Source organism: Brachionichthys hirsutus, chromosome 9, assembly GCF_040956055.1.
Source record: "Brachionichthys hirsutus isolate HB-005 chromosome 9, CSIRO-AGI_Bhir_v1, whole genome shotgun sequence".
NCBI classification, from domain to species: domain Eukaryota; kingdom Metazoa; phylum Chordata; class Actinopteri; order Lophiiformes; family Brachionichthyidae; genus Brachionichthys; species Brachionichthys hirsutus.
The window spans coordinates 1098540-1120297 of NC_090905.1; the positions used below are offsets into that span (position 1 = coordinate 1098540).

Below are 21758 nucleotides of genomic sequence, written 5' to 3' on the forward strand. Positions count from 1 at the left end.
TTTTATTTAACTCTTTATCCACCACAGTAATTACAATAAAATATTCAGGTTTGATATCACTTCTTGAAAAGGTTGTAACTTAAAAATTATTGGAGATAAAGCCAAACTGTAAATGAGAAAAATCCTAAGTATGAACCAAAGTTTGTGATGGGGATAAATTAACACATCTAATAATGTGGAAAAGTTCCATTCAAATGCAATCATCACGCAGGAACAAAGATAATCGATACAAAATCAAAGCAAAACCAAAAAGCCAACCGAAGTGGGAAAGATAAAGAACATTCCCCGAGTCAATGCCGCGGAAAAGACGTCACTTTCAGGATCAGCACTGGACAGCTCCATATGTAGCCGGCTACCTATGGAGCTGTCCAGTGCTGATCCTGATCCATATGTAGCCGGCTACCTATGGAGCTGTCCAGTGCTGATCCTGATCCATATGTAGCCGGCTCCCTATGGAGCTGTCCAGTGCTGATCCTGAGCTCCATATGTAGCCGACTACCTATGGAGCTGTCCAGTGCTGATCCTGATCCATATGTAGCCGGGGTCAACAACAAAAACAAAAAAGTTCAAATAACTTTCAATAGTCACCTCCAGCAGATTATTCATTTCCTGACTGCAGCGTGTTGCTATTGTTATTGACATGTTGCTGAATTGTTCCGTTTGATCAGTTCACTACTTAAGTTACAAACATTGCATATTCAATTGTATAGTTGTACAAATATATGGATAGATTATTGCTGTTATTATAACGTAAATCCTTTCAATTGATCAGGTTAAGAAAACCACACTACTCCATCGATCAATAATCAAACTCATTCAAGAAAATAATATTAAATAATAAAGAAAGAAAAATATCATCCAACACAAGTTATGGCATTAACTTTGTTCAAAAGTTATGATCTAAACCAGTTCAATGCAGATCCTCTAACACCAACAGATTGTTCCAGCCTCTGTAACAGAATCTGATGATCTATTGTGTCAAAGGCTGCACTGAGATCTAATAAAATAAGCACGGAGACAAGTCCATTATCAGACGCTATTAAAGGTCATTGGTGACTTTAACTAATGCTGTCTCTGTGCTATGATGAGTTCTGAAACACGACTGAAAAACCTCAAATAACTGATTGTCTTGTAAGAATTCACACAGCTGACTGGAAACTGCTTTCTCTAGAATCTTTGACAGGAATGGAAGGTTTGAAATTGGCCGATAGTTAGCCGAGACATCAGGATCCAATGTTGGTTTTTTGAGAAGCGGTTTAATGACTGCTGTTTTAAAAGACTTGGGTACATAGCCTGTGAGTAAGGATAGATTAATTATATTTAGCAAAGCAATACTGATTGAGGGGAAGACTTCTTTAAGTAGCTTAGTTGGGACCGGGTCTAGGAGACAAGTGCACGGTTTAGATGAGGCAATAGCTGCACTCATTTGCTGCAGGTTAATGGGGGTGAAGCTATCCAAGTAACTATCAAGAGTGACAGTCGTATCTCTACTTCCATCGCTCAGGGAGGGGTCAATGCCACACGAAGGCTGATAAATACTCATCGTCTTAAGCCTAGAGAATTTTCAGTAATCAAGTAGTACTCTTTCAGTCCCACAAATGTGATGTAGTGTTTTATAGGTTTGAATACTGTCTAGTATAAGTATATGCTGAGGTCTATGAGTATACAGTGCTTTAGAATGGAATCTTACCCCGAGGTTTTTGGGAAAGGTGCCACTTCTTTCACAGAAAGTCCGTCAGTTATCCGAACAGCCCATGTTTTCTTGACAACACCTCAACAGCCACTGCTTGAATGATGAGTAGTCAGATTGGCAGGGGTCCAGAGAAAACTATGGAGTTCAACCAAGTTTTTAGTAATTGATTACTGATTCATGTAATCGGGTGTGACTACTGCCAAAATGTTACTCACGATATTTACATTTAGCGGTCAACAGTATCTGCTCTGGCCCAGTATACTGAGCTGTCAGTAACTGGAGTGAGGAAAAGTAGTTTTTTTTTCCACTTTTTAACAGCAACAGAGCATTTAATACCAACATTCTTGTCCACATGATACATAATATAACATAGTAGTAAGACAACATATACACAGTAAGATTTTTAGGTCCAGTTTTCCTGTACAATGAAAAATAAATCTTACTTACAGATATACACGACCCCTGATTGATTAGTTTTTACATTAAAAAGCCTTCTGCTGGTCGCCATCGCTTTATGAAGATGTGTAACTGCAGTCGTAGTGAGTAAGTTATCTTTTCCATTTCGTAAAGTTATTTCAGTTTTACTTTCCAAACGTTAAGCGACGGTGGTTCTGTCTTCATCCATGCAATAGTGATGCATTTCAGAGCTGCTGTAAAAAGTATGGATAAAAGGTCGGTTGCAGGTCGTCCTTGCAGCCCTGGTGGAGTAATACCCAGAACAGCCACCGTCACAGCCCTCGCTATTTCTAACTGAAAGATCCGGTTTATGGCAGGATACACCTCGTCCCAAAAATGTTGTATTTTAGGACATGACCAGAATGTGTGTGTGTGATTAGGCCAGGGGTGGGCAAACTTTTTGACTCGCGGGCCACAATAGGTTCTAAGATTTGACAGAGGGGCCGGGCCAGGAACAGATGGACGAAGTATTTGTGTGAGCTAATATAAATGACACATGAAAGCTATTGCATTAAAGGATTTGGCCTTTTACAGGCAGCATTACAGGGAAAAGGTCAAATGAATGAGCTTTAATTATAATACAATTTTATTTAATGATATAATTTGGACAAGTTTGGCGGGCCGGATTAAAAAGACCAACGGGCCGCATATGGCCCCCGGGCCTGGGTTTGCCCATGCCTGGATTAGGCACATCTGTGCCGCAATTTCTCCAACATAGACTTGGTATATTCGGTGTCATTTTAGCTACAATGTCTGGAGTATTTTCCATTTGAATTATCTCCATGTATTTTAATTTGTAGTCTGGTGTGCCGCTATACACGCCTCTTTCCACAATTCGTCCGATATATTTTGTGAAAAGTAGTTTTTATCATCAGATGTTCGGTGTTCTAGGACTTTTGGCACTTTGTTTTCTCAGAGTATCCTGACTCGGAGCCCAATAAGACAAAGTTGTTTTATTCTGGGATGTGATTCTTTGTAGGCCTTTCGGTAAGCATATAAAGTAAAATAAGATCTTTGCACAATCTTGGTTTCTCTTTTGGGGACAGTATTCTAAGTCGAGTAAATAAGCAGAATATCCAGGTTGTGTCATGGTACCTGAATAAATCAGTGGAATAAAGTAAAATTCCTTCAGATGCAAGTCTGGATCTGAGACAAAAACACAAAGATAAAGGACACGTGTCTCTCTCTTTCAGCATGCTGTGACCTGGGTGGTCCCACTGTCAGACCATGGTCTCTATGACGATATCTTCCTGAAGACTGATGCTGATCTGGATGGTTTTGTCAGTGGACACGAAGTCAAGGAAATCTTCATAAAGTCCGGCTTGTCCCAAAATGTCCTTGCCCATATATGGTAGGGATTGTTAACTGTTAATATACGCTCTTTTATTCCTTAGAATGTTAGTATATTGCCACTTTCCAATAATGAAACCTTCATAAAGGTTTTACAGATATTCAAAAGGGACATGGAATTATTTAATTGTGGTTTAAAATAAATTTAAATCAGTTATTTGCAAACTTGTAGTCATGTGCCCCAAGGACACTGAGGCTCCCTATGTACCCCTATCCCACAGACATCCCCTCGCCATTTTCATTAAAGCTGGGAGTCTGTAGAATGTTCAGAGGTTTGGGGTCACTGGGGTCACCCAGACAAAGGACGGTGAGTCCCATCGCTTCTCTGAGCAGCTAAACTGTGTTCAGCTGTGCTAACATGCTTGCAGGGGTTCCTACCCACCCATCAGCCTCCTGAGCCAATGAGCAAACACATTGTACCATCAGAACCCTGCAGTGATGCTGCTGCAGACGGGCCTCGATGCACCGATGTAGATGCTGCACCGACCAGACGTCATTCACCACATTAGCAATGTACAGCGTGTATTTCTGCGTTGTTTAAGGTTATCATTGGAAAAAACATTGCTTTTCTTTCAAAAATAAGGCACTTTCACACATATTCATTTAGTGTATATGTGTGTGTGTGTAACAATCCAAATACAGTACCGGCCCCCTCCCTGAGCTGTCACCTTATCGTGCTGGAGGGGTTTGCGTGTCCCAATGGTCCTAGGAGCTCAGATGTCAGGGGCTTTATGCAGAAAACACGGGCATGGGAAGAGTTCAGTGAGGCCATGGAAAACAACTTCCGGATGGCTTCGGAGAGGTTCTGGACCGCCAGCCGGCGTCTCAGGAGGGGGGAAGCAGTGCACGGTCAACACTGTATGGTGGGGACGGTGCGCTGCTGACCTCGACTCAAAATGTTGCAGATTGGTGGAAGGAATACTTCAAAGGCCTCCTCAATCCCACCAACATGCCTTCCAGTGAGGAACCCTAACCCAGGAGAGTGGACTATCCCATCTCTGGGGCCGAGGTTGCAGAGGTAGTCAAAAGGGTCCTCGGTGGCAAGGCTCTGGGGGTGGATGAGATCCACCCGGAGTCCCTTAAGGCTCTGGATGTTGTAGGGCTGTCATGGTTGACACGACTCTGCAACATCGCATGGACATCGGGGGCAGTGCCTCTGGATTGGCAGACCGGGGTGGTGGTCCCTCTTAAGAAGGGGGGCCGGAGGGTGTGTTCCAACTATAGGGGGAGCACATTCCTCTGCCTCCCCGGTAAGGTCTATTCAGGGATACTGGAGGGGAGGGTCCACCGGATAGTCGAACCTCGGATTCAGGAGGAGCAATGTGGTTTTTGTTCTGGCCGTGGAACTGTGGACCAGCTCTACACCCTCGGCAGGGTCCTTCAGGGTGCAGGGGAGTTTGCCCAATTTGCTCCATTTCGGATGCCTTCCTGGTGAGGTGTTCAGGGCACGTCCTACCGGTAGGAGACCACGGGAGAGACCCAGGCTGGCCTGGGAACGCCCCGGAAGAGCTGGAAGGAGTGGCCGGGGAGAGGCTGCTGCCCCCGTGACCCGGCCCCGGATAAGCGGTTGAAAATGGATGGATGTCTACTGTCATAATCCTCAGGAAGAGAAGGGAGAAAAGAAGGTTTTTTTTATGTTATTATAAGTAAAGGGGTCAATTTCAAATAAGCATTTGCTTCAACCTACCCCCTTTCAGTTCATCTGGGTTTAAAAGCCTTTGAAATATTGTCCTTTGTCTCTGTTTCATCGAAAAGTGAACCGAAATAAAGTTCATTCATTCATTCAAAATGTTTCTGATTTTGGTGTAATGAGCTGCTTGGTGGAGGTTTGTGCTCCCCAAGTGCTTTTCTAGTTGAAAATGGTTTTGTAGGGGGAAAAACCATCGTAACAAGTTGATATCTCATTACGATTATTACATTTGGATCATTAATTCGTTTGAAACAAAGGATGGTCACTTAAAGATTGCCTGCGAAGAGATATTTACAGCAATCAAGCAAGCAAATGTTGTTTAGATGTCTCTTTACACACACTCCACCAGAATGTGGAGTGTGGGCTGGTGACTGGAGAGGGGCCAGTCTGCCTCCAGTGCACTGCCGAGGTGCCCTTGAGCAAGGCACCGTCCCCGCTAACGGCTCCAGGTGCCTTCACCCTACTCCCTCTCCGTGTGCTAGGGCCCTTTGATGCCCGTGTTAGTGTGTGGTTGTTTCAAGGGGCCCGTTGTTCGAGGGTGAAAACGCGATTTCATTGTGTGTGTCCGCAGATGATGATTAATAAAAGTATTTCATTTCATTTCATTTTGCAAAGCAATTAATGTCGTTAGTGACTGATGATGATGATGAATATATTAGATAGAATGTTAGCGCAGTACAATTACAGTCAAACAGTAGCATGTATTACAGTACAAGTACAGTCAAACAGGCTGTCTAAGGAGCATTTCAAAAAAGCCCTTGCGGTCTTGTTTCCGTTGAAACGATTTTATTATGTTTGCATAATGACAATAAAGTATCTTGAATCTTGAGTCTTGAATCTTGAAAGTCCTTGGTACACGTTCTTCTCTTGGTTGCAGGTCTTTGGCAGACACAAGGCAGATTGGTAAACTGACTCGGGAGCAGTTCGCCCTCGCCATGCATCTCATCCAGCAGAAAGTCAGCAAGGGCATCGATCCCCCACAGTCATTGACTGCTGACATGATACCCCCCTCTGAAAGAGGCACTCCCATACCAGTAGGTACTACACATACATACAAAAAATGTTTAGCCGAGCTTCATAATGTATCTGTATTTAAGTGTATCACGGTGGGTTATATTGAGATTATATCGCAAAAGTCATATGGTATAGGATTTTCACTCCGTCAGTCAAGGTACTAATATTTAACATTAGATCCATTTTAAGTTTTTATTGTACCTACAGAGTTTACCTTGCTACAGAATGACTCATCTATTTTATTTTATACAACTTTCTTTATTGATTTTTAACAAAAGACTTACCAAAGTAGAACATCTTAACAACTTTGTTTCATTATAACTGTAATTATTTCATAATTTAAAAAAGGTCCATATTGTTTGTGGTGATTTTAATATAAATCTTTTAAACCCCCATAACAATATGCAAACAAAAAAGTTCATGACAACTATGTACAGCAATAATCTATTCCCACTAATCACAAAACCCACAAGGTTTACAGCCGACTCGGCAACTTTCATTGATAATATATTTACCAACAGCTTTCGTACACAGATAAGTGCTGGGTATTGATATTATTAATGATATTAGTGATCACCTTCCCGTGTTCAGTATTTTCCATCAGCTACTTAAAGGGCAAGCTATATCCAGTACATTTCAAACAACATATAAAATGGTGAGACACAGAACTCCAGAAGCCATGGCTGCCTTAAGGGCTGATCTATCCAACCATACGTGGAATGAGGTCTATGCCACTCTTAATCCCGACAAGGCCTGACACCTGTTTGTTTATATGAAATCCACTGCCCACCCACGAAATACATTATCAAAGAAACAAACAAGCATGGATCACTAAAAGCATAGCTAATGCGTGTAAAAAGAAAATACAATACAATAAAGGTCAAATGAAAATAAAATTATCAATATTGTGAATGCATTTAAGAATAAGAGGTCCACAGACAGTTTTGATTTGGATATGATGCTGCTAAAGGAGATAATTCGCTGTATCGTTACACCCTTCACACACATTTGTAATCAATCATTTCTCACAGGTATTTTCCCGACAACAATGAAAATTTCTAAAGTAATGCCTATTTTGAAAGATGGAGATAAAGATACATTTACAAATTATAGACCGATCTCTTTATTCTCAATTTTCAAAAATACTAGAAAAATTGTTTGAGATAAGGATGAATGAATTTATAAATAAGCATAATATAATAAATGATCGACAGTTGGGTTTCAGGGCAAACAGGTCAACCTCATGGAACTGCTGGAGGAAATAACAAGTGCAATAGATAAAAGAGAATATACAGTGGGTGTTTTTGTAGATCTGATTAAGGCCTTTGACACTTACTTTTGTTAAAAATGTTAAGATATGGCTTTAGAGGAGTTGCCTATGATTGGCTACAAAGTTATCTTACTGGTAGGCAGCAGTATGTACAAATGACAAATGTTAGTTCTGAAATACATTTCATAACTCATGGAGTCCCGCAGGGCTCTGTCCTCAGGCCAAAATTGTTTATAATGTACATTAATGACATTTGTGAGGTTCTTAGGAACATGCAATGTATTCTGTTTGCTGATGATACGAGCCTCTATTGGTCCGCAAGAAAAGGCAGATTATTATGCCCCAACACACCCACTGTTTATCCAGCTAAATATATTAAAATTAAACGACTTAGTCGATCTCAACACAGCTGTGGTTATGTTCAGGGTTCACAATAACAATCTTCCAGACTTTATCCAAAAAAGGTTCAAACACAGAGAGACTGGTTATAATTTGAGAGGAATTAATATCTATCAAAAAAGAGAAGCGAGAACAAACACTAAATGCAGATCCATCTCAGTTGGAGCAGTAGATTTATGGAATAGCCTGGATGACACATTAAAGAACTCTTCAACAGTACAATCATTTAAAAAATGACTTGTTAAGGAGAAAGGGGACAACAATTTAGTGAGAACAGCCATCCTGATTAAGTTCACACGTCCTACTAAAGACAATGGTAATGAAGACCACCGGTCAAAATCCTTCCCAACACGCTACAATAAAGTTAAGAAGTTCTGTTTCACCCTATCAGATATAGAGGGAGATATAAAGAGCCCACGATATCGATGTCCAGCTTCTCCCCATCTGAAAGGTACAATTGAGCGAGGAAGCTCCTCTCCGCATCAAGAGACACAACGACCTCTGGTGCTGAGCCGCCTGGTGTATGAACAATATTTAAAAGGCATCTGGAATTGTGGCAGGAGTGCAGGATTCCAGCCATAAAGCCCGTTTGGACTAAATAAATTATTCGGGGTAGTAGTAGTAGTCGAAGTGCAAGAACTTTAGAAAGCATTTCTAAATCTACATTTAAAAGTGAAATAACGACGACTTAACAAAGGTCAATAGAGCCCTGAGTGAGATGCAGGATTTATGTCTGTAATAAATGGCCACTTCACTTTGAGTTGGGTAACCAACCTGGCATTATGATCACTAAATGAGAGCACGAAATGTGTCTTGCTTTGCATGGAATTGGGTTGCAATGATCTCTTCATCATGTTTGTCAGTAACTAAGTCTTTTCACTGTGTCCACAGTCTGTGTCGGGATATATGACCCCAGTGGGGACAGAGATGTCCACTTTGTCAGAGAAGAGGCGGGTGAGTCAGTACTGCCCCTTGTTTTATTTCCTTCATTTACTGCATTTGTATGAACAGTTATTCGAACTGTTTCTACCTCTTCCTCTCCTCTCAGACTATAATGTTCAGGTTGTGGGTGGGTAACAGGGACCTTGTATATTAACCTATAAATGCTTTCAGTGGATGGCTGGAGCCTGGGAAATCAGAAAATAATAATACCCCGCTGAAAAATAAACAACCTCTGCTAGATAAACGTAAAACACCAGCCACAGGGATAAATGCGGAATAACAGACCGGCAAGACAAATAATAGAAAATTACTCAGGACTAGTGCTCAGTCAGGGCAGGAAAAACTAACTAAAGATGCAAACACTAAAACACGGACACTGCAACTGACGGACAGTCAGACGAGGCGGGGCGGGGCGGAGGGGAAGGTGCATTGAGGCAGCGAGAGGCAGCATGGATTAGCCTACATATGGAGCTGTCTAGTGCTGATCCTGAGGGTGAACTTCAGCACCGGGCAGCTCCATATGTAGCCGGCTCAATGTGGAGCTCAGGATCAGCACTGGACAGCTCCATAGGTAGTCGGCTACATATTACTTACATACTCATTTACAGTATGGCTTTATCTCTAACAGTTTTTAAGTTACAACCTTTTAAAAAAGTGATATCAAAACGGAATATTTTATTGTAATTACTGTGGCGGCTAAAGGGTTAAATAAAAAAGAAATGGTTTTTTAACAGCATGTTAAGGAGTAGTTACATTTATTTTACATTAGATTACATTACATTTAGTTACATTTTTACTGTGTTACGTTTACATTTGGCCTTTGGAGGGGAAACATGATGCTAATGTGGCCCTTGGAGAACATGAGTTTGAGACCCCGGGTGTAGGGTCTCAGTTATCCAATTTGAGGTAGATCACGAAGAAGAACAAAAACAAAATCCAACCAGTTCTCATTAATGGTTCAGTGGTGGCGAGGGTGGACAGCGTCAAAGACCTGGGGGTGAACATGGAGAAGGACCTGACCTGGGACTGCCATGTCACGGCCTGAGACCCAGCACCATCAGGGACTTGCACAGAGGCACAACAGAGAGCCTCCTGACAAGCAGCGCCGCATCCTGCTACGGCAGATTTGTTTCGTGTTTGGTGTCAAAATGACGGCGCACATTCGGTGTCCTACGCGCCACACTTTCACAGCAAAGGGTGTGTGTTACCCGGTCTCCACGAGACACAAATCCACGAGCCTTTGTCCAGCTACGTTGGAAAGAACGGCTGGAGCTAGGTTTATTTACAAAGTCACGCTGCTAGATTTATTTATTTATTATTAACTTTAGTAACAAAGTCACGCTGCTAGATTTAATTATTTTTTATTAACTTTAGTAACAAAGTCACGCTGCTAGATTTATTTATTTTTTATTAACTTTAGTAACAAAATCACGCTGCTAGATTTAATTATTTTTTATTAACTTTAGTAACAAAATCACGCTGCTAGATTTAATTATTTTTTATTAACTTTAGTAACAAAATCACGCTGCTAGATTTAATTATTTTTTATTAACTTTAGTAACAAAATCACGCTGCTAGAGAGTTTATTTTTTAAATATTAACATTATTTACTAAATCAAAATCTTAAACACAGAGCCTCGGGTCAGGCGCTAAATCAAGGATGGTCACTTCCACACATGCACAGTGTGCTCTGTTTGTTGTGGGGCGCTAAATACAATGATATACAATATTTTGTTAACATAAATACCCTCGCGTGCCAGGCATGGCACACGTGTCTTAGGTTGCCGACCCCTGTGATGGACGGTGTCTTAATCGTCTTCTTCTGTTCAGGGACGGTTTCTCCAGTTTGACAAGAATGGCTTCTTTAACTCCTCTCTAAATCCACCTTCATCCATTCCCTGCTAACACATGGACATTACTGTCCTCAAAGAAGTGTCCTGTGTCTTTCAGGTGCAAACGGACTGTTGTCTTGTCCTGAAGAGCTGTCTCTCCTGTATTGAGCCGTACGCTTGTGGAGCGGTTGTTTGGTCTCCCTGATGTCCAGGTCGTTGCATTCTTCACTGAACAGCAGACACTCCATTGCTTTATTTGTCTCAGGGTGTCTTGTCTTTAGGGTGGACCAGCATCTGTCTCAGGGTGTCTTGTCTTTAGGGTGGACCAGCATCTGTCTCAGGGTGTCTTGTCTTTCGGGTGGACCAGCATCTGTCTCAGGGCGTCTTGTCTTTCGGGTGGACCAGCATCTGTCTCAGGGTGTTTTGTCTTTCGGGTGGACCAGCATCTGTCTCAGGGTGTCTTGTCTTTCGGGTGGACCAGCATCTGTCTCAGGGCGTCTTGTCTTTCGGGTGGACCAGCATCTGTCTCAGGGCGTCTTGTCTTTCGGGTGGACCAGCATCGGTCTCAGGGTGTTTTTTCTTTCAGGTGGACCAGCATCTGTCTCAGGGTGTCTTGTCTTTAGGGTGGACCAGCATCTGTCTCAGGGCGTCTTGTCTTTCGGGTGGACCAGCATCTGTCTCAGGGTGTTTTGTCTTTCGGGTGGACCAGCATCTGTCTCAGGGTGTCTTGTCTTTCGGGTGGACCAGCATCTGTCTCAGGGCGTCTTGTCTTTCGGGTGGACCAGCATCTGTCTCAGGGTGTTTTGTCTTTCGGGTGGACCAGCATCTGTCTCAGGGTGTCTTGTCTTTCGGGTGGACCAGCATCTGTCTCAGGGTATTTTGTCTTTCGGGTGGACCAGCATCGGTCTCAGGGTGTTTTTTCTTTCAGGTGGACCAGCATCTGTCTCAGGGTGTCTTGTCTTTCGGGTGGACCAGCATCTGTCTCATGGTGTCTTGTCTTTTGGGTGGACCAGCATCTGTCTCAGGGTGTTTTGTCTTTCGGGTGGACCAGCATCTGTCTCAGGGTGTTTTGTCTTTCGGGTGGACCAGCATCTGTCTCAGGGTGTTTTGTCTTTCGGGTGGACCAGCATCTGTCTCAGGGTGTCTTGTCTTTCGGGTGGACCAGCATCTGTCTCAGGGTGTTTTGTCTTTCGGGTGGACCAGCATCTGTCTCAGGGTGTTTTGTCTTTAGGGTGGACCAGCATCTGTCTCAGGGTGTTTTGTCTTTCGGGTGGACCAGCATCTGTCTCAGGGTGTCTTGTCTTTCGGGTGGACCAGCATCTGTCTCAGGGTGTTTTGTCTTTAGGGTGGACCAGCATCTGTCTCAGGGTGTCTTGTCTTTCGGGTGGACCAGCATCTGTCTCAGGGTGTTTTGTCTTTCGGGTTGACCAGCATCTGTCTCAGGGTGTTTTGTCTTTCGGGTGGACCAGCATCGGTCTCAGGGTGTTTTGTCTCTCGGGTGGACCAGCATCTGTCTCAGGGTGTTTTGTCTCTCGGGTGGACCAGCATCGGTCTCAGGGTGTTTTGTCTCTCGGGTGGACCAGCATCTGTCTCAGGCTGTCCACTCCTGTTCCTGGTTGTTTTTTGCTGTTGTATTTGCTGGTCTTGACAAATGTCCAGGTTGGACAGCCTCATGTCTTGACAGCGTTCCGGGTGTGTTTCTGCTCTTTGGCCTTTCCTTCCACTTTGGTGGGGGTGAATCGTGAATCAAAGAGAAGATACTGGTCGGTGGGGGGTGGGGGGGTCTGTACACCTCCATGTTCTGATCCTGATCCACTAATGACTCCTGGGGGGTCAGATTGTCCCCCCCCCCCCACCCGGTTTTCTCTATCACTCTTCTCCTTGTCCTCCTTCGATTGTCTGCCATCCTTTAGTTGCATCTATTTCATCACCTGCTCTTTTGTGTTTGTTTGCCCCCCCCCCCTCTCTCTCTCTCTCTCTCTCTCTCTCCCCCCCCCCCCCCCCCCTCTCTACAGGACAGCTCTAGCTCGGTGGGCTCAGGGGACTTCACTGGCATTAAAGAGTTGGACGACATCGGCCAGGAGACTGCACAGCTGCAACGGTAATATCAGTCTGTTCAATGGGAAATCAATGAGCAGCTAGCACACCGTACTTAAAGTACTATTATATTGATTCATTTGTTCGTTTCATTGATTGGTTGAATTGATTTGATGTTGATGTCCTACAGCCATGAGATGCAATCAAAATGCTGTTTATACAAGCGTGTTAGAGATCGAGATCAAACACTTCGGATGATGATGAATATATTTATGAGATAGAATGTTAGCGCAGGACAAGTAGCATGTATTGCAGTACAAATACAGCAAACAATAGTATGTATTACAGTACAAATACAGCAAAAAATAGAATGTATTACAGTACAAATACAGCAAACAATAGTATGTATTACAGTACAAATACAGTCAACAATAGTATGTATTACAGTACAAATACAGTCAACAATAGTATGTATTACAGTACAAGTACAGCCAAACAATAGAATGTATTACAGTACAAGTACAGCAAACAATAGTATGTATTACAGTACAAGTACAGCAAACAATAGTATGTATTACAGTACAAATACAGCAAAAAATAGAATGTATTACAGTACAAATACAGCAAACAATAGTATGTATTACAGTACAAATACAGTCAACAATAGTATATATTACAGTACAAGTACAGTCAACAATAGTATGTATTAGAGTACAAATACAGTCAACAATAGTATGTATTACAGTACAAGTACAGCCAAACAATAGAATGTATTACAGTACAAGTACAGTCAAACAATAGAATTTGTGACAGTACAAGTACAGTAAACAATAGTATATATTACAGTACAAGTACAGTCAAAAATAGTATATATTACAGTACAAGTACAGCCAAACAATAGTATGTATTACAGTACAAGTACAGTAAACAATAGAATGTATTACAGTACAAGTACAGTCAACAATAGAATGTATTACAGTACAAGTACAGTCAAGCAATAGTATGTATCACAGTACAAGTACAGTCAAGCAATACCCCCAGGTCCGTCTGTTAGGACCTTTGGGACGGGGAGTCGCGACCTGTTTCTCTGAGGTTGTGGGTCTTCCCACGCGAGAGAATCAACAGTTGCAAAGATCAAATGTCTGTTGAAACAAAAGGGAACACATTCTGCCGGATCCTCATATTATCTGAGTTTGAAGGGACATTAAAGAGATTTTTAATCTAAATACAAATTAAACTAGAGAAAGTAAAAAGAATTCGAGCTGCTCTATGTGCAATCTTTTGAAAATTCATTTGCAATAAAACTGAATTAATTACTAAAGTGATTTTAGGTGGTAATATTAAAATGTAATTAATTAAACATTTAAACATTGATCATCTTTTAATTGTTTGACAGGGAAAAGTACACTATTGAACAAGACATCAGGGACGCAGAAGAGGCCATCAGGCACAAGAGTGCCGAGGTGCAGGTAAGCGCTAGAGCTGCTCCACACGAACGACTCCTCGGACCCGCTTCCTGCCAGCAGAGGACGGTAGAGAGTAATGTGCTCTTTGACCCTCAACATGTGCAGCAGGCGGCAGCTAAGCGTCGCTGCCTGTGTAATTGGAGTGTGCCGCTCTGTATCATGGCCAACAATGAACCCTCGCCACACAGCAGAACTGCTGTTCTATATATACTATATATATTATTTTTTTTTTTTATTTTTTTTTTCCCGACCATGTAAACAAGAATAAAATTATAAAACAACGCCAAATACATGCGCACACATATACATGAACATATACATAAATACATATATATACTGTACATACATATATAAAGACATATTCACACACACGCAGCACATGTCATATTAATTAACAATAATAACTCAAACAATAAATAATAGCCATAATGCACGAACTATGCAATTTACATGAGCGAAAAGGAGTAGGAAGAAGTAAGTACTTATTTAATCCTACCCCTTCTAAACTTAAACATCTTCAATTATAAATTTACTAGCCAATGTACATAACATTCTTTACCTTTGTATAACCAACTTTGTTTTGCTAATATATATTTTGATATTCTAATATTTTTGAGGTAAGCATGATGGAAATAAAATGCAGAATGCCAGTTGTGCTGCCAGGTGTGCCGGCCTTGGGTGAGGCTGGACAGGTGGGGTCTTCACCACACCGCTGGCTTAGGTTAGCGGGAGAACGCAGGCCATCGCAGCTAGCACTGATGCTAAAGCTTGCCCTGAAGGCCTCCATCTCACGCAGTTCCTTCCAGGAGATCTTCTTTGCTACTCCCTCCCATGCCACCCCCTGCCTTGCCTCGCCTGCACCTTCGTGCTTCCTCTTCCCGACATACCTCCCGGACCGCCAGCTTGCGTTTCTGCAATGGAGTGGCCTATGTTGCTGCCCCTCCACTGGTCCCACCTGCTTAGTTGGGACCAATGGAGTCCAGCTCCTCTGGATATCTCTGCTAGTGCTCAACTGCCTGTAAGGCAGTGCAGTGGACACACATGTCTCAGAGGACATGACAGAAAGGAGCTAAAAGAATCAGTGATCTCCATCGCCCAACACGATAAAATGAGTAACGTGGTATCACCGAGGATTAGTCGTCATTTCCCAAAGTGTCACTACAAGAGGAAACCAAACCTCCTGTCCTCATCATCGTCCCTCTGCCAGGAGACGGTATGTGTCCCGTTCCTTTTGTGAGTATGAAAGGACCAAGTCCCAGTGAAAGCAAACGGACTGACACACAAACCGACTGCATTAGGATTCTGTATTGAGTTGAAAACAGGTTGTTCATCTTTACATGCGTTGCTCCCGCATAAGATTTGATAAACAAATTACCTCCCTTGAGGCAAGGCAGCGGTTATGTAATCGCCGGCGTCTGTCTGTCCGTCTGTTAGCAAGATAACTCTGAACGGATCTTGATGAAATGTCCAGGACATGTTGGGAATGTTACCAGGAACAGTTGATTAGATTTTGGTGATGATTGTTGACCGATATTTGTGGGTTTGGACAGTTTGTCCTGGGTCTCCCCCGTGGTGGGATGTGGGACGTGCTTTCCTAGATTCAGTCATAAAATGTAAAGATATTGAAACTTCTCAATGTGCTCAGGCCAATGGGTGGAGTCTGTCTCCACTGCTTTGAGCATCAAATAGCACGACTTTGTTTGGTTAACTGTGTAATAAGTGTTGGAGACATTTTTCATGATAGGAAATGCAGAATGACCTGGACAGGGAGACGGCCAGCCTGCAGGAGCTGGAGGCTCAGAAACAAGATGCCCAGGAACGCCTGGAAGAGATGGACCAACAAAAACATAAATTAGAGGACATGCTGAATGAAGTGCAGATGAAATGCCAGGAGGAGTCCCAAATGGTGAGGAAGGGCCGAAGTGGCGGCGGGGGCTTCTGAAAGCAATGCGGGTGCTTCTGTCTGTGATGTATTTGTTTTGATGTCGAGTCAGACGTTGTGTGTTATTGTTATTGCCCAATGGGATGGATGTGTGCATGCATTTGTGATTTAGTATAGGGTGTAAATAACTTACAAACTATTCGTGTCTTTTCTTTCTCCAGATCTCAACTCTCCAGAGTCAGATCCACTCCCAGGAATCAGACATGCAGAGCCGAGAGGAAGAACGAAGCTGGGCAAAAGCTGACTTGGGACGGCTGCAGCACGAAGAGAACCGACTGGAGCAGAGCCTGGCTGCTGGCAAGATCCAACTGGAGGCCATCATCAAGTCTCTCAAGACTACGCAAGATGAGATCAATCAAGTAGGAAGCACGACCTGTGTGTGTGTGTGTGTGTGTGTGTGTGTGTCTAAAATGCAGGAGCCACCGTTGCACTAACTAACAAGTGTAAAGCTGCTGCATAGTACGGGAAAATGAATGCACTAATCTGAATTGGCATCTCACTAATGACTAACAGGAGTCGCAGCGATCAGCTCCTCTGTTCAGCCGCAGCGTGAGGAAGAAGCCGGAGATCAAAGTCAGCCACCCCGTCTGAGAAGGTGCTGATTGGCCCATGTTTAAGCGTTAGCCTCTTTCACTAGAATGTGGGTGCTGCAGGACGGCCTCACACTGCAGCAATGGCTGCTGCTCCACGCTCAAAAGTCACGTCCGAGAAGGTGCTTTAATGTCAAATGCCTTCATCCTCGAAAAAGAAAGAAGCAGTGGAGACCTGCTCTAGAAAAGAGAGGAGAGAAGGCGAGTCGAGTGAACAGAGCCGTGCTTTCCGGAACAGTTAACCAGCTACGTGTAGCATGTTGTGTAGCATGTTGTGTAGCATACACGTGTAGCGATCTACATGTACAGCAATGCATGTTATATTGTATATATTTTTGTTTTTTGTGTTCTCCTTGACATTGTATTTTTTTTTCTTGGTAATATTCTTCTAATTTTTGCACTTATTTTCAGAAAAATAACAAATGTAATTTTTCTAACACCATTTTCAAAGATTTCGGGGAAAGTGATGGATGCATTTAAACCACATTTCCCGACGCAGCAGGACGCTGTGCCAGGATTTCACTCTTCACTTGTGCTGATAGACAGTTATATGAAAGAAGTCAACGAAAGCTAAAAATATCATCCAGCATAATATCGATAATTCTCAGTATCTGTGTCCGGTCACTGTGTCCTGCAGGCTCGTAGTAAGTTGTCCCAGATCCAGGACAGTCAGCACGAAGAGTCCAAGAGCACGAACAAGTACGACAATGCCTTGAATGGGACCCATGGGGGCAGTATGACCAACCTGGCTGACATGAGCGAGGGATTCGGTGACAGAGAGAATGGAAGATTCCAAGTGATGGTGAAAGCAGCACAGGTCAGCACCGCCATTAGAATCTGCCTTTCCCCGGTGCAGATGGTGAAGGTTTCATGCTACCCTGGCACGTTGTGAAATACGACTGTACTTCCAGCTTGTCCCTTGAGGGGTCGCCACAGCAAATCAACCTTCCGGACACGTCCAGACCATCAAAGTCTGGTCTCTGACCTCGTCTCCAAAACGTCTAACCTTCACTGTCCCTCTTATTGTCTCATCTCTAATCCTGTCCAACCAAGGAGAACCTCAGCATCTTCATCTCCTCCTCTTCTAGCTCCGCCTCCTGTCTCTTCCTCAGAGACACTGTCCCTAAGCCGTCCATCATGGCTGTCCTCACCACTGTCTCTAAGCCGTCCATCATGGCTGTCCTCACCACTGTCTCTAAGCCGTCCATCATGGCTGTCCTCACCACTGTCTTGTAGACCTGTCCCTTCGTCCTATCACAGAGCACACCTGATACTTTCCTCCCCCCGTTCCAGCCTGCCTGCACACGATTCTTCACCTCCTTTCCACATTCTCTCCATCACTCTGCACTGTTGACCCGAGGTACCTGAAGTCCTCGACCTCCTTTACGTCTCTTCCTTGTAGCTTCACTGTCCCCCCTGGGACCTTCTCATGTACACACATGTACTCTGTTTTACTCCTGCTTACCTTCATCCCTCTCTTTTCTAGAGCAGACCTCCACTTCTCTAGATTCTCCTCTACCTGCAGATCACAATGTCATCTGCAAACATCATATTCAGAGGAGCTTCCTGTCTCACCTCATCTGTTAGTCTATCCATCATCCTGGCAACAAAAAGGGTCTCAGAGCTGATCCCTGGTGCATCCCACCTCTACCCTAAACTCTGCTGTTACTCCCACTGCACTTCCCTGCTGTCCTAGATGTCCTGAACTATGTGAAATACAATCGTCTGTTATGTGATACAAGGTGGCACAGCGGTTAGCGTGTTACCGCACAGCAAGAAGCTCACAAGCCGAATCCGACCAGCAGCCTTTCTGTGAGGAGTTTGCGTGATCTCTCCGGGTTCTCTGGCTTCCTCCCGTGTCTCTGTGCGTGGCCCTGCGATGGGCTTCAGTTCCAGAGTTTCAGGCTATGATGTGGGGGGGGGGGGTCCTACAAATCTTTTGTCATGGGGTGTATTCATTATTTGTGTTTTCTAATTTGAGTAAAACGGAAGATTTTTATATTAAATTATATTTAAAAAAAATGTTTTGTTAAGAGTGAGAAAATATTCTATTAAGGTCGGTTTAGTCAAAATTTTGAAAATTGTTCTTGTGGTTTCTTTTGAGATTTATGGAAGGTGAGTGAATAGAAATGAAATCTCAATGGCTTTAAACTGGGCGAGGAATAGCCACCCCCTCTACCTGTCTGCTTTTGGACAGAGATCTTTGTCCGGATGTCCCTGACATGTCGAGCATACAGTGTGGTCAGAAAAGCGCTAATAGAGTTTGGAGTTTGATTATGAGAGAAGTATATAAAATATATATATATATATGTCTCTTTGGTTTTATTCGGGATTCTGGGATACAACCTTGTATGAGATGTCTGAACTATAGATGATAAAATAATGATTCTAGGAAGATGACAGTTCAGATTCTTCTTCTTTCATTGGCTGCTCTTCTCAGGTCTCGACTGCTGCGATCCTATTTCCAACACCCTTTTCTAAATTAAGTAGGGGGTCACTTGCACATGCAGCCATGAACTTCATGCTTGTTTGTCATTTGATGTGTAAGATGTATAAATACTCCCACTCTTGTTCTCCCTCCCACAGGAGGATCCATTCAAAGTGAAGCCATCAGTGTTCACCGGTCAACGTAAAGAGCTCCCCCCCGACCCTTTCCACTCTGAAGACCCTTTCAAAACAGATCCATTCAAAGGTTGTTACCCCCCCATTCTTCTATTACCCAGTATTCCCAATTCATGTATTTCTTGCTCTGTCTTCCTTTTCACACATTATTATGCATTTCCTCATATCTGATCTCATTGCTCTGACTGCGTTACCTGATCCATAGAGTTGCTCTCTGACTGTCCTCTATGTCCCATTCGTCTTATGCTCTTTATTTCATTCCTGGTCTCCCCACTCTCCTCTAGGTGATCCTTTTCAAAATGACCCTTTTGCAAAGCAGCCATCGGCATTGACAGGTATTTATGCCAGGAAAAGGAGCTTGGTTTTATTGTCGAGACCAGTATTCAGTTTACCCAAATTCCAAATAAAATGATCATTTCATCTGACTTGTTATCACCCAATTTACCTATTGGGGCAACAGTGCAGCTATTAACTCATTAAGTGCCAGCCGTTTTCCGCCTAGCCATCCCGAATGCCAGCTGTTTTTGCTCAGAATACTATGGGTTAGGGTTAGTACTATGACTGTAAACACCAAACCTACCAAATGAAGGACGAGAGTGGAATAAAAGGTTTGCGCCAGTTTGAACCGTTTCGTTCAGTGAAACATTTCTAGCAGATCGCTGACTTTCACTCTAATATTTTTGCAACATCAACATAGCAACAACAAAATAACATAACAAAAACATAACATAACAGCAATATAACAACATAATATAATAGCAACAACGTAAGATTATAACATAACAACAACAACGTAAGATTATAACATAACAACAACAACACAAAATAACATAACAACATAATATAACAACACCATAACAATGTAACAACAACAACAAATCTGATTCAGAACAAAATGCTCAGATGCATTCAAGGACTTTCATCGCCTTCACTCATCAATGCACTTGGTTATAAACGAAGGCGTCAAACACACTGCCTAGAACCAGAAGATATCAGCAATATGCAGAACAAATGTTGAGATATAATATTAGGTGAGGAAACGGTCGAAACGGCTTCAGTATGTTAAACATTTATAATTTCCTTTAAGGTTACTTATCCGGCTGGTTGTGCAGCAGCTAACAATTTGTAAACATCACTTACTGGGATGTTTACCAGTAACCGAGCACCTCAAGTTGAAGTTAACTTACTGTTTCATTCATCAACGGGCTGCTGTTTAAGAAGCATGTTCTCCATCATTCCTTCAGATCCTTTTGGAGGAGACCCCTTCAAAGAGACGGATCCATTCAAGGCTTCGTCTGAAGATTTCTTTAAGAAGACCGTAAAGTTGGACCCCTTTTCCACACCTGACCTCTTCAGTAAAAGTGCTGCATTAGCATCCAAGGTATTTGCTGACTCTCCCCACCCTGGTCACTCCCAAGGTGAACCTCAGCATCTTCCCCAAAGTCCCAAATCCCAAACCTTTTTACCCAAAGTCTTGTTTTCTAGTGGCCTCACCTTTTCAGTTTAAACAGTTGGGAGGGTTAGTGGTTGTTATTTATTTGTTACCAGTTTATTTATTTATAGATTGTACATATTGTGTTGGGTATGTCAGGTGACTACTCTTTTCTTATCGATCCCTTCGTAATTCAACTGCTTCGTGATTTTTTGATTTGGGGCGGCACAGTGGCGGAGTGGTTAGCGCTGTCACCTCACAGCAAGAAGGTACCGTTCAAATCCTATCTGCGCGGAGGTTGCATGTTCTCTCCGTGTCTGCGTGGGTTCTCTCCGGGTTCTTCAGTTACCTCCCATCTCCAAAAACATGCAATTTAGGTGAATTGATCACTCCAAATCCCTCGCTGTTACTAAAGATCTGGTTTATAGCAGTAAAAATGTATTTTAGGACATGACCAGAATATATGTGTGTGTGTGATTAGGCACCTCTGTGCCCCAATTTCTCCTCTTTGAATTAAAAAAGAAAAAAAGCATTTAAAGTCTTTTTTTTCTGCCTTTTTTTGTACCGAAAATAACCGAAACGAGTAACTCAGGAAATGGAACCAAGCCGAAATGACATTTTAGTGTCCCGTTACACAACACACGTCAGCGTCAGCGTTTTTATTCACAGCTCACACAAACTGCTCACGTTTTCCTTGTTCCACTGGTTTTGACATTACAGCAGTGTTGTTGTTTTCTTCATGTTCTTCCAAATGGTTCTTCTGGCTCTGGTCAATGTTTGTGCATTGACTCCGATTGATTTTCAATCTTTTCTCCGATTCAGAATTTCTTGCTTTACTCTTCGAGACATCTCTCTGGTTTTCATGTTTGTTGCTTCTTTTTAACCATAAATAATTCTGAATGCAGACATTTATACCGGTAGTCCGTGTGATAGGACACACCTCGGCAACAAGTCTGTCCATCACGTGTTCCAGCAAAAATCCCAAAGGTTTTTAGTGTACAGAAAAAATGAAAGAATTGGCCT

General features: G+C 42.8%; 1 protein-coding gene across 1 annotated transcript in view; it reads left to right on the forward strand.

The window, feature by feature from the left end:
• LOC137899404 (epidermal growth factor receptor substrate 15-like 1) overlaps nt 1-21758 on the forward strand; it is a 39914-nt gene that overhangs the window by 7418 nt on the left and 10738 nt on the right. The window contains exons 10-20 of the mRNA XM_068743440.1: nt 3343-3500; nt 6067-6223; nt 8764-8826; nt 12662-12747; nt 14080-14152; nt 15894-16055; nt 16253-16450; nt 17319-17498; nt 19268-19373; nt 19588-19638; nt 20548-20684. Of these exons, the coding sequence (XP_068599541.1) occupies nt 3343-3500; nt 6067-6223; nt 8764-8826; nt 12662-12747; nt 14080-14152; nt 15894-16055; nt 16253-16450; nt 17319-17498; nt 19268-19373; nt 19588-19638; nt 20548-20684 (1371 nt within the window). The remainder of the gene's footprint in view (nt 1-3342; nt 3501-6066; nt 6224-8763; nt 8827-12661; nt 12748-14079; nt 14153-15893; nt 16056-16252; nt 16451-17318; nt 17499-19267; nt 19374-19587; nt 19639-20547; nt 20685-21758) is intronic.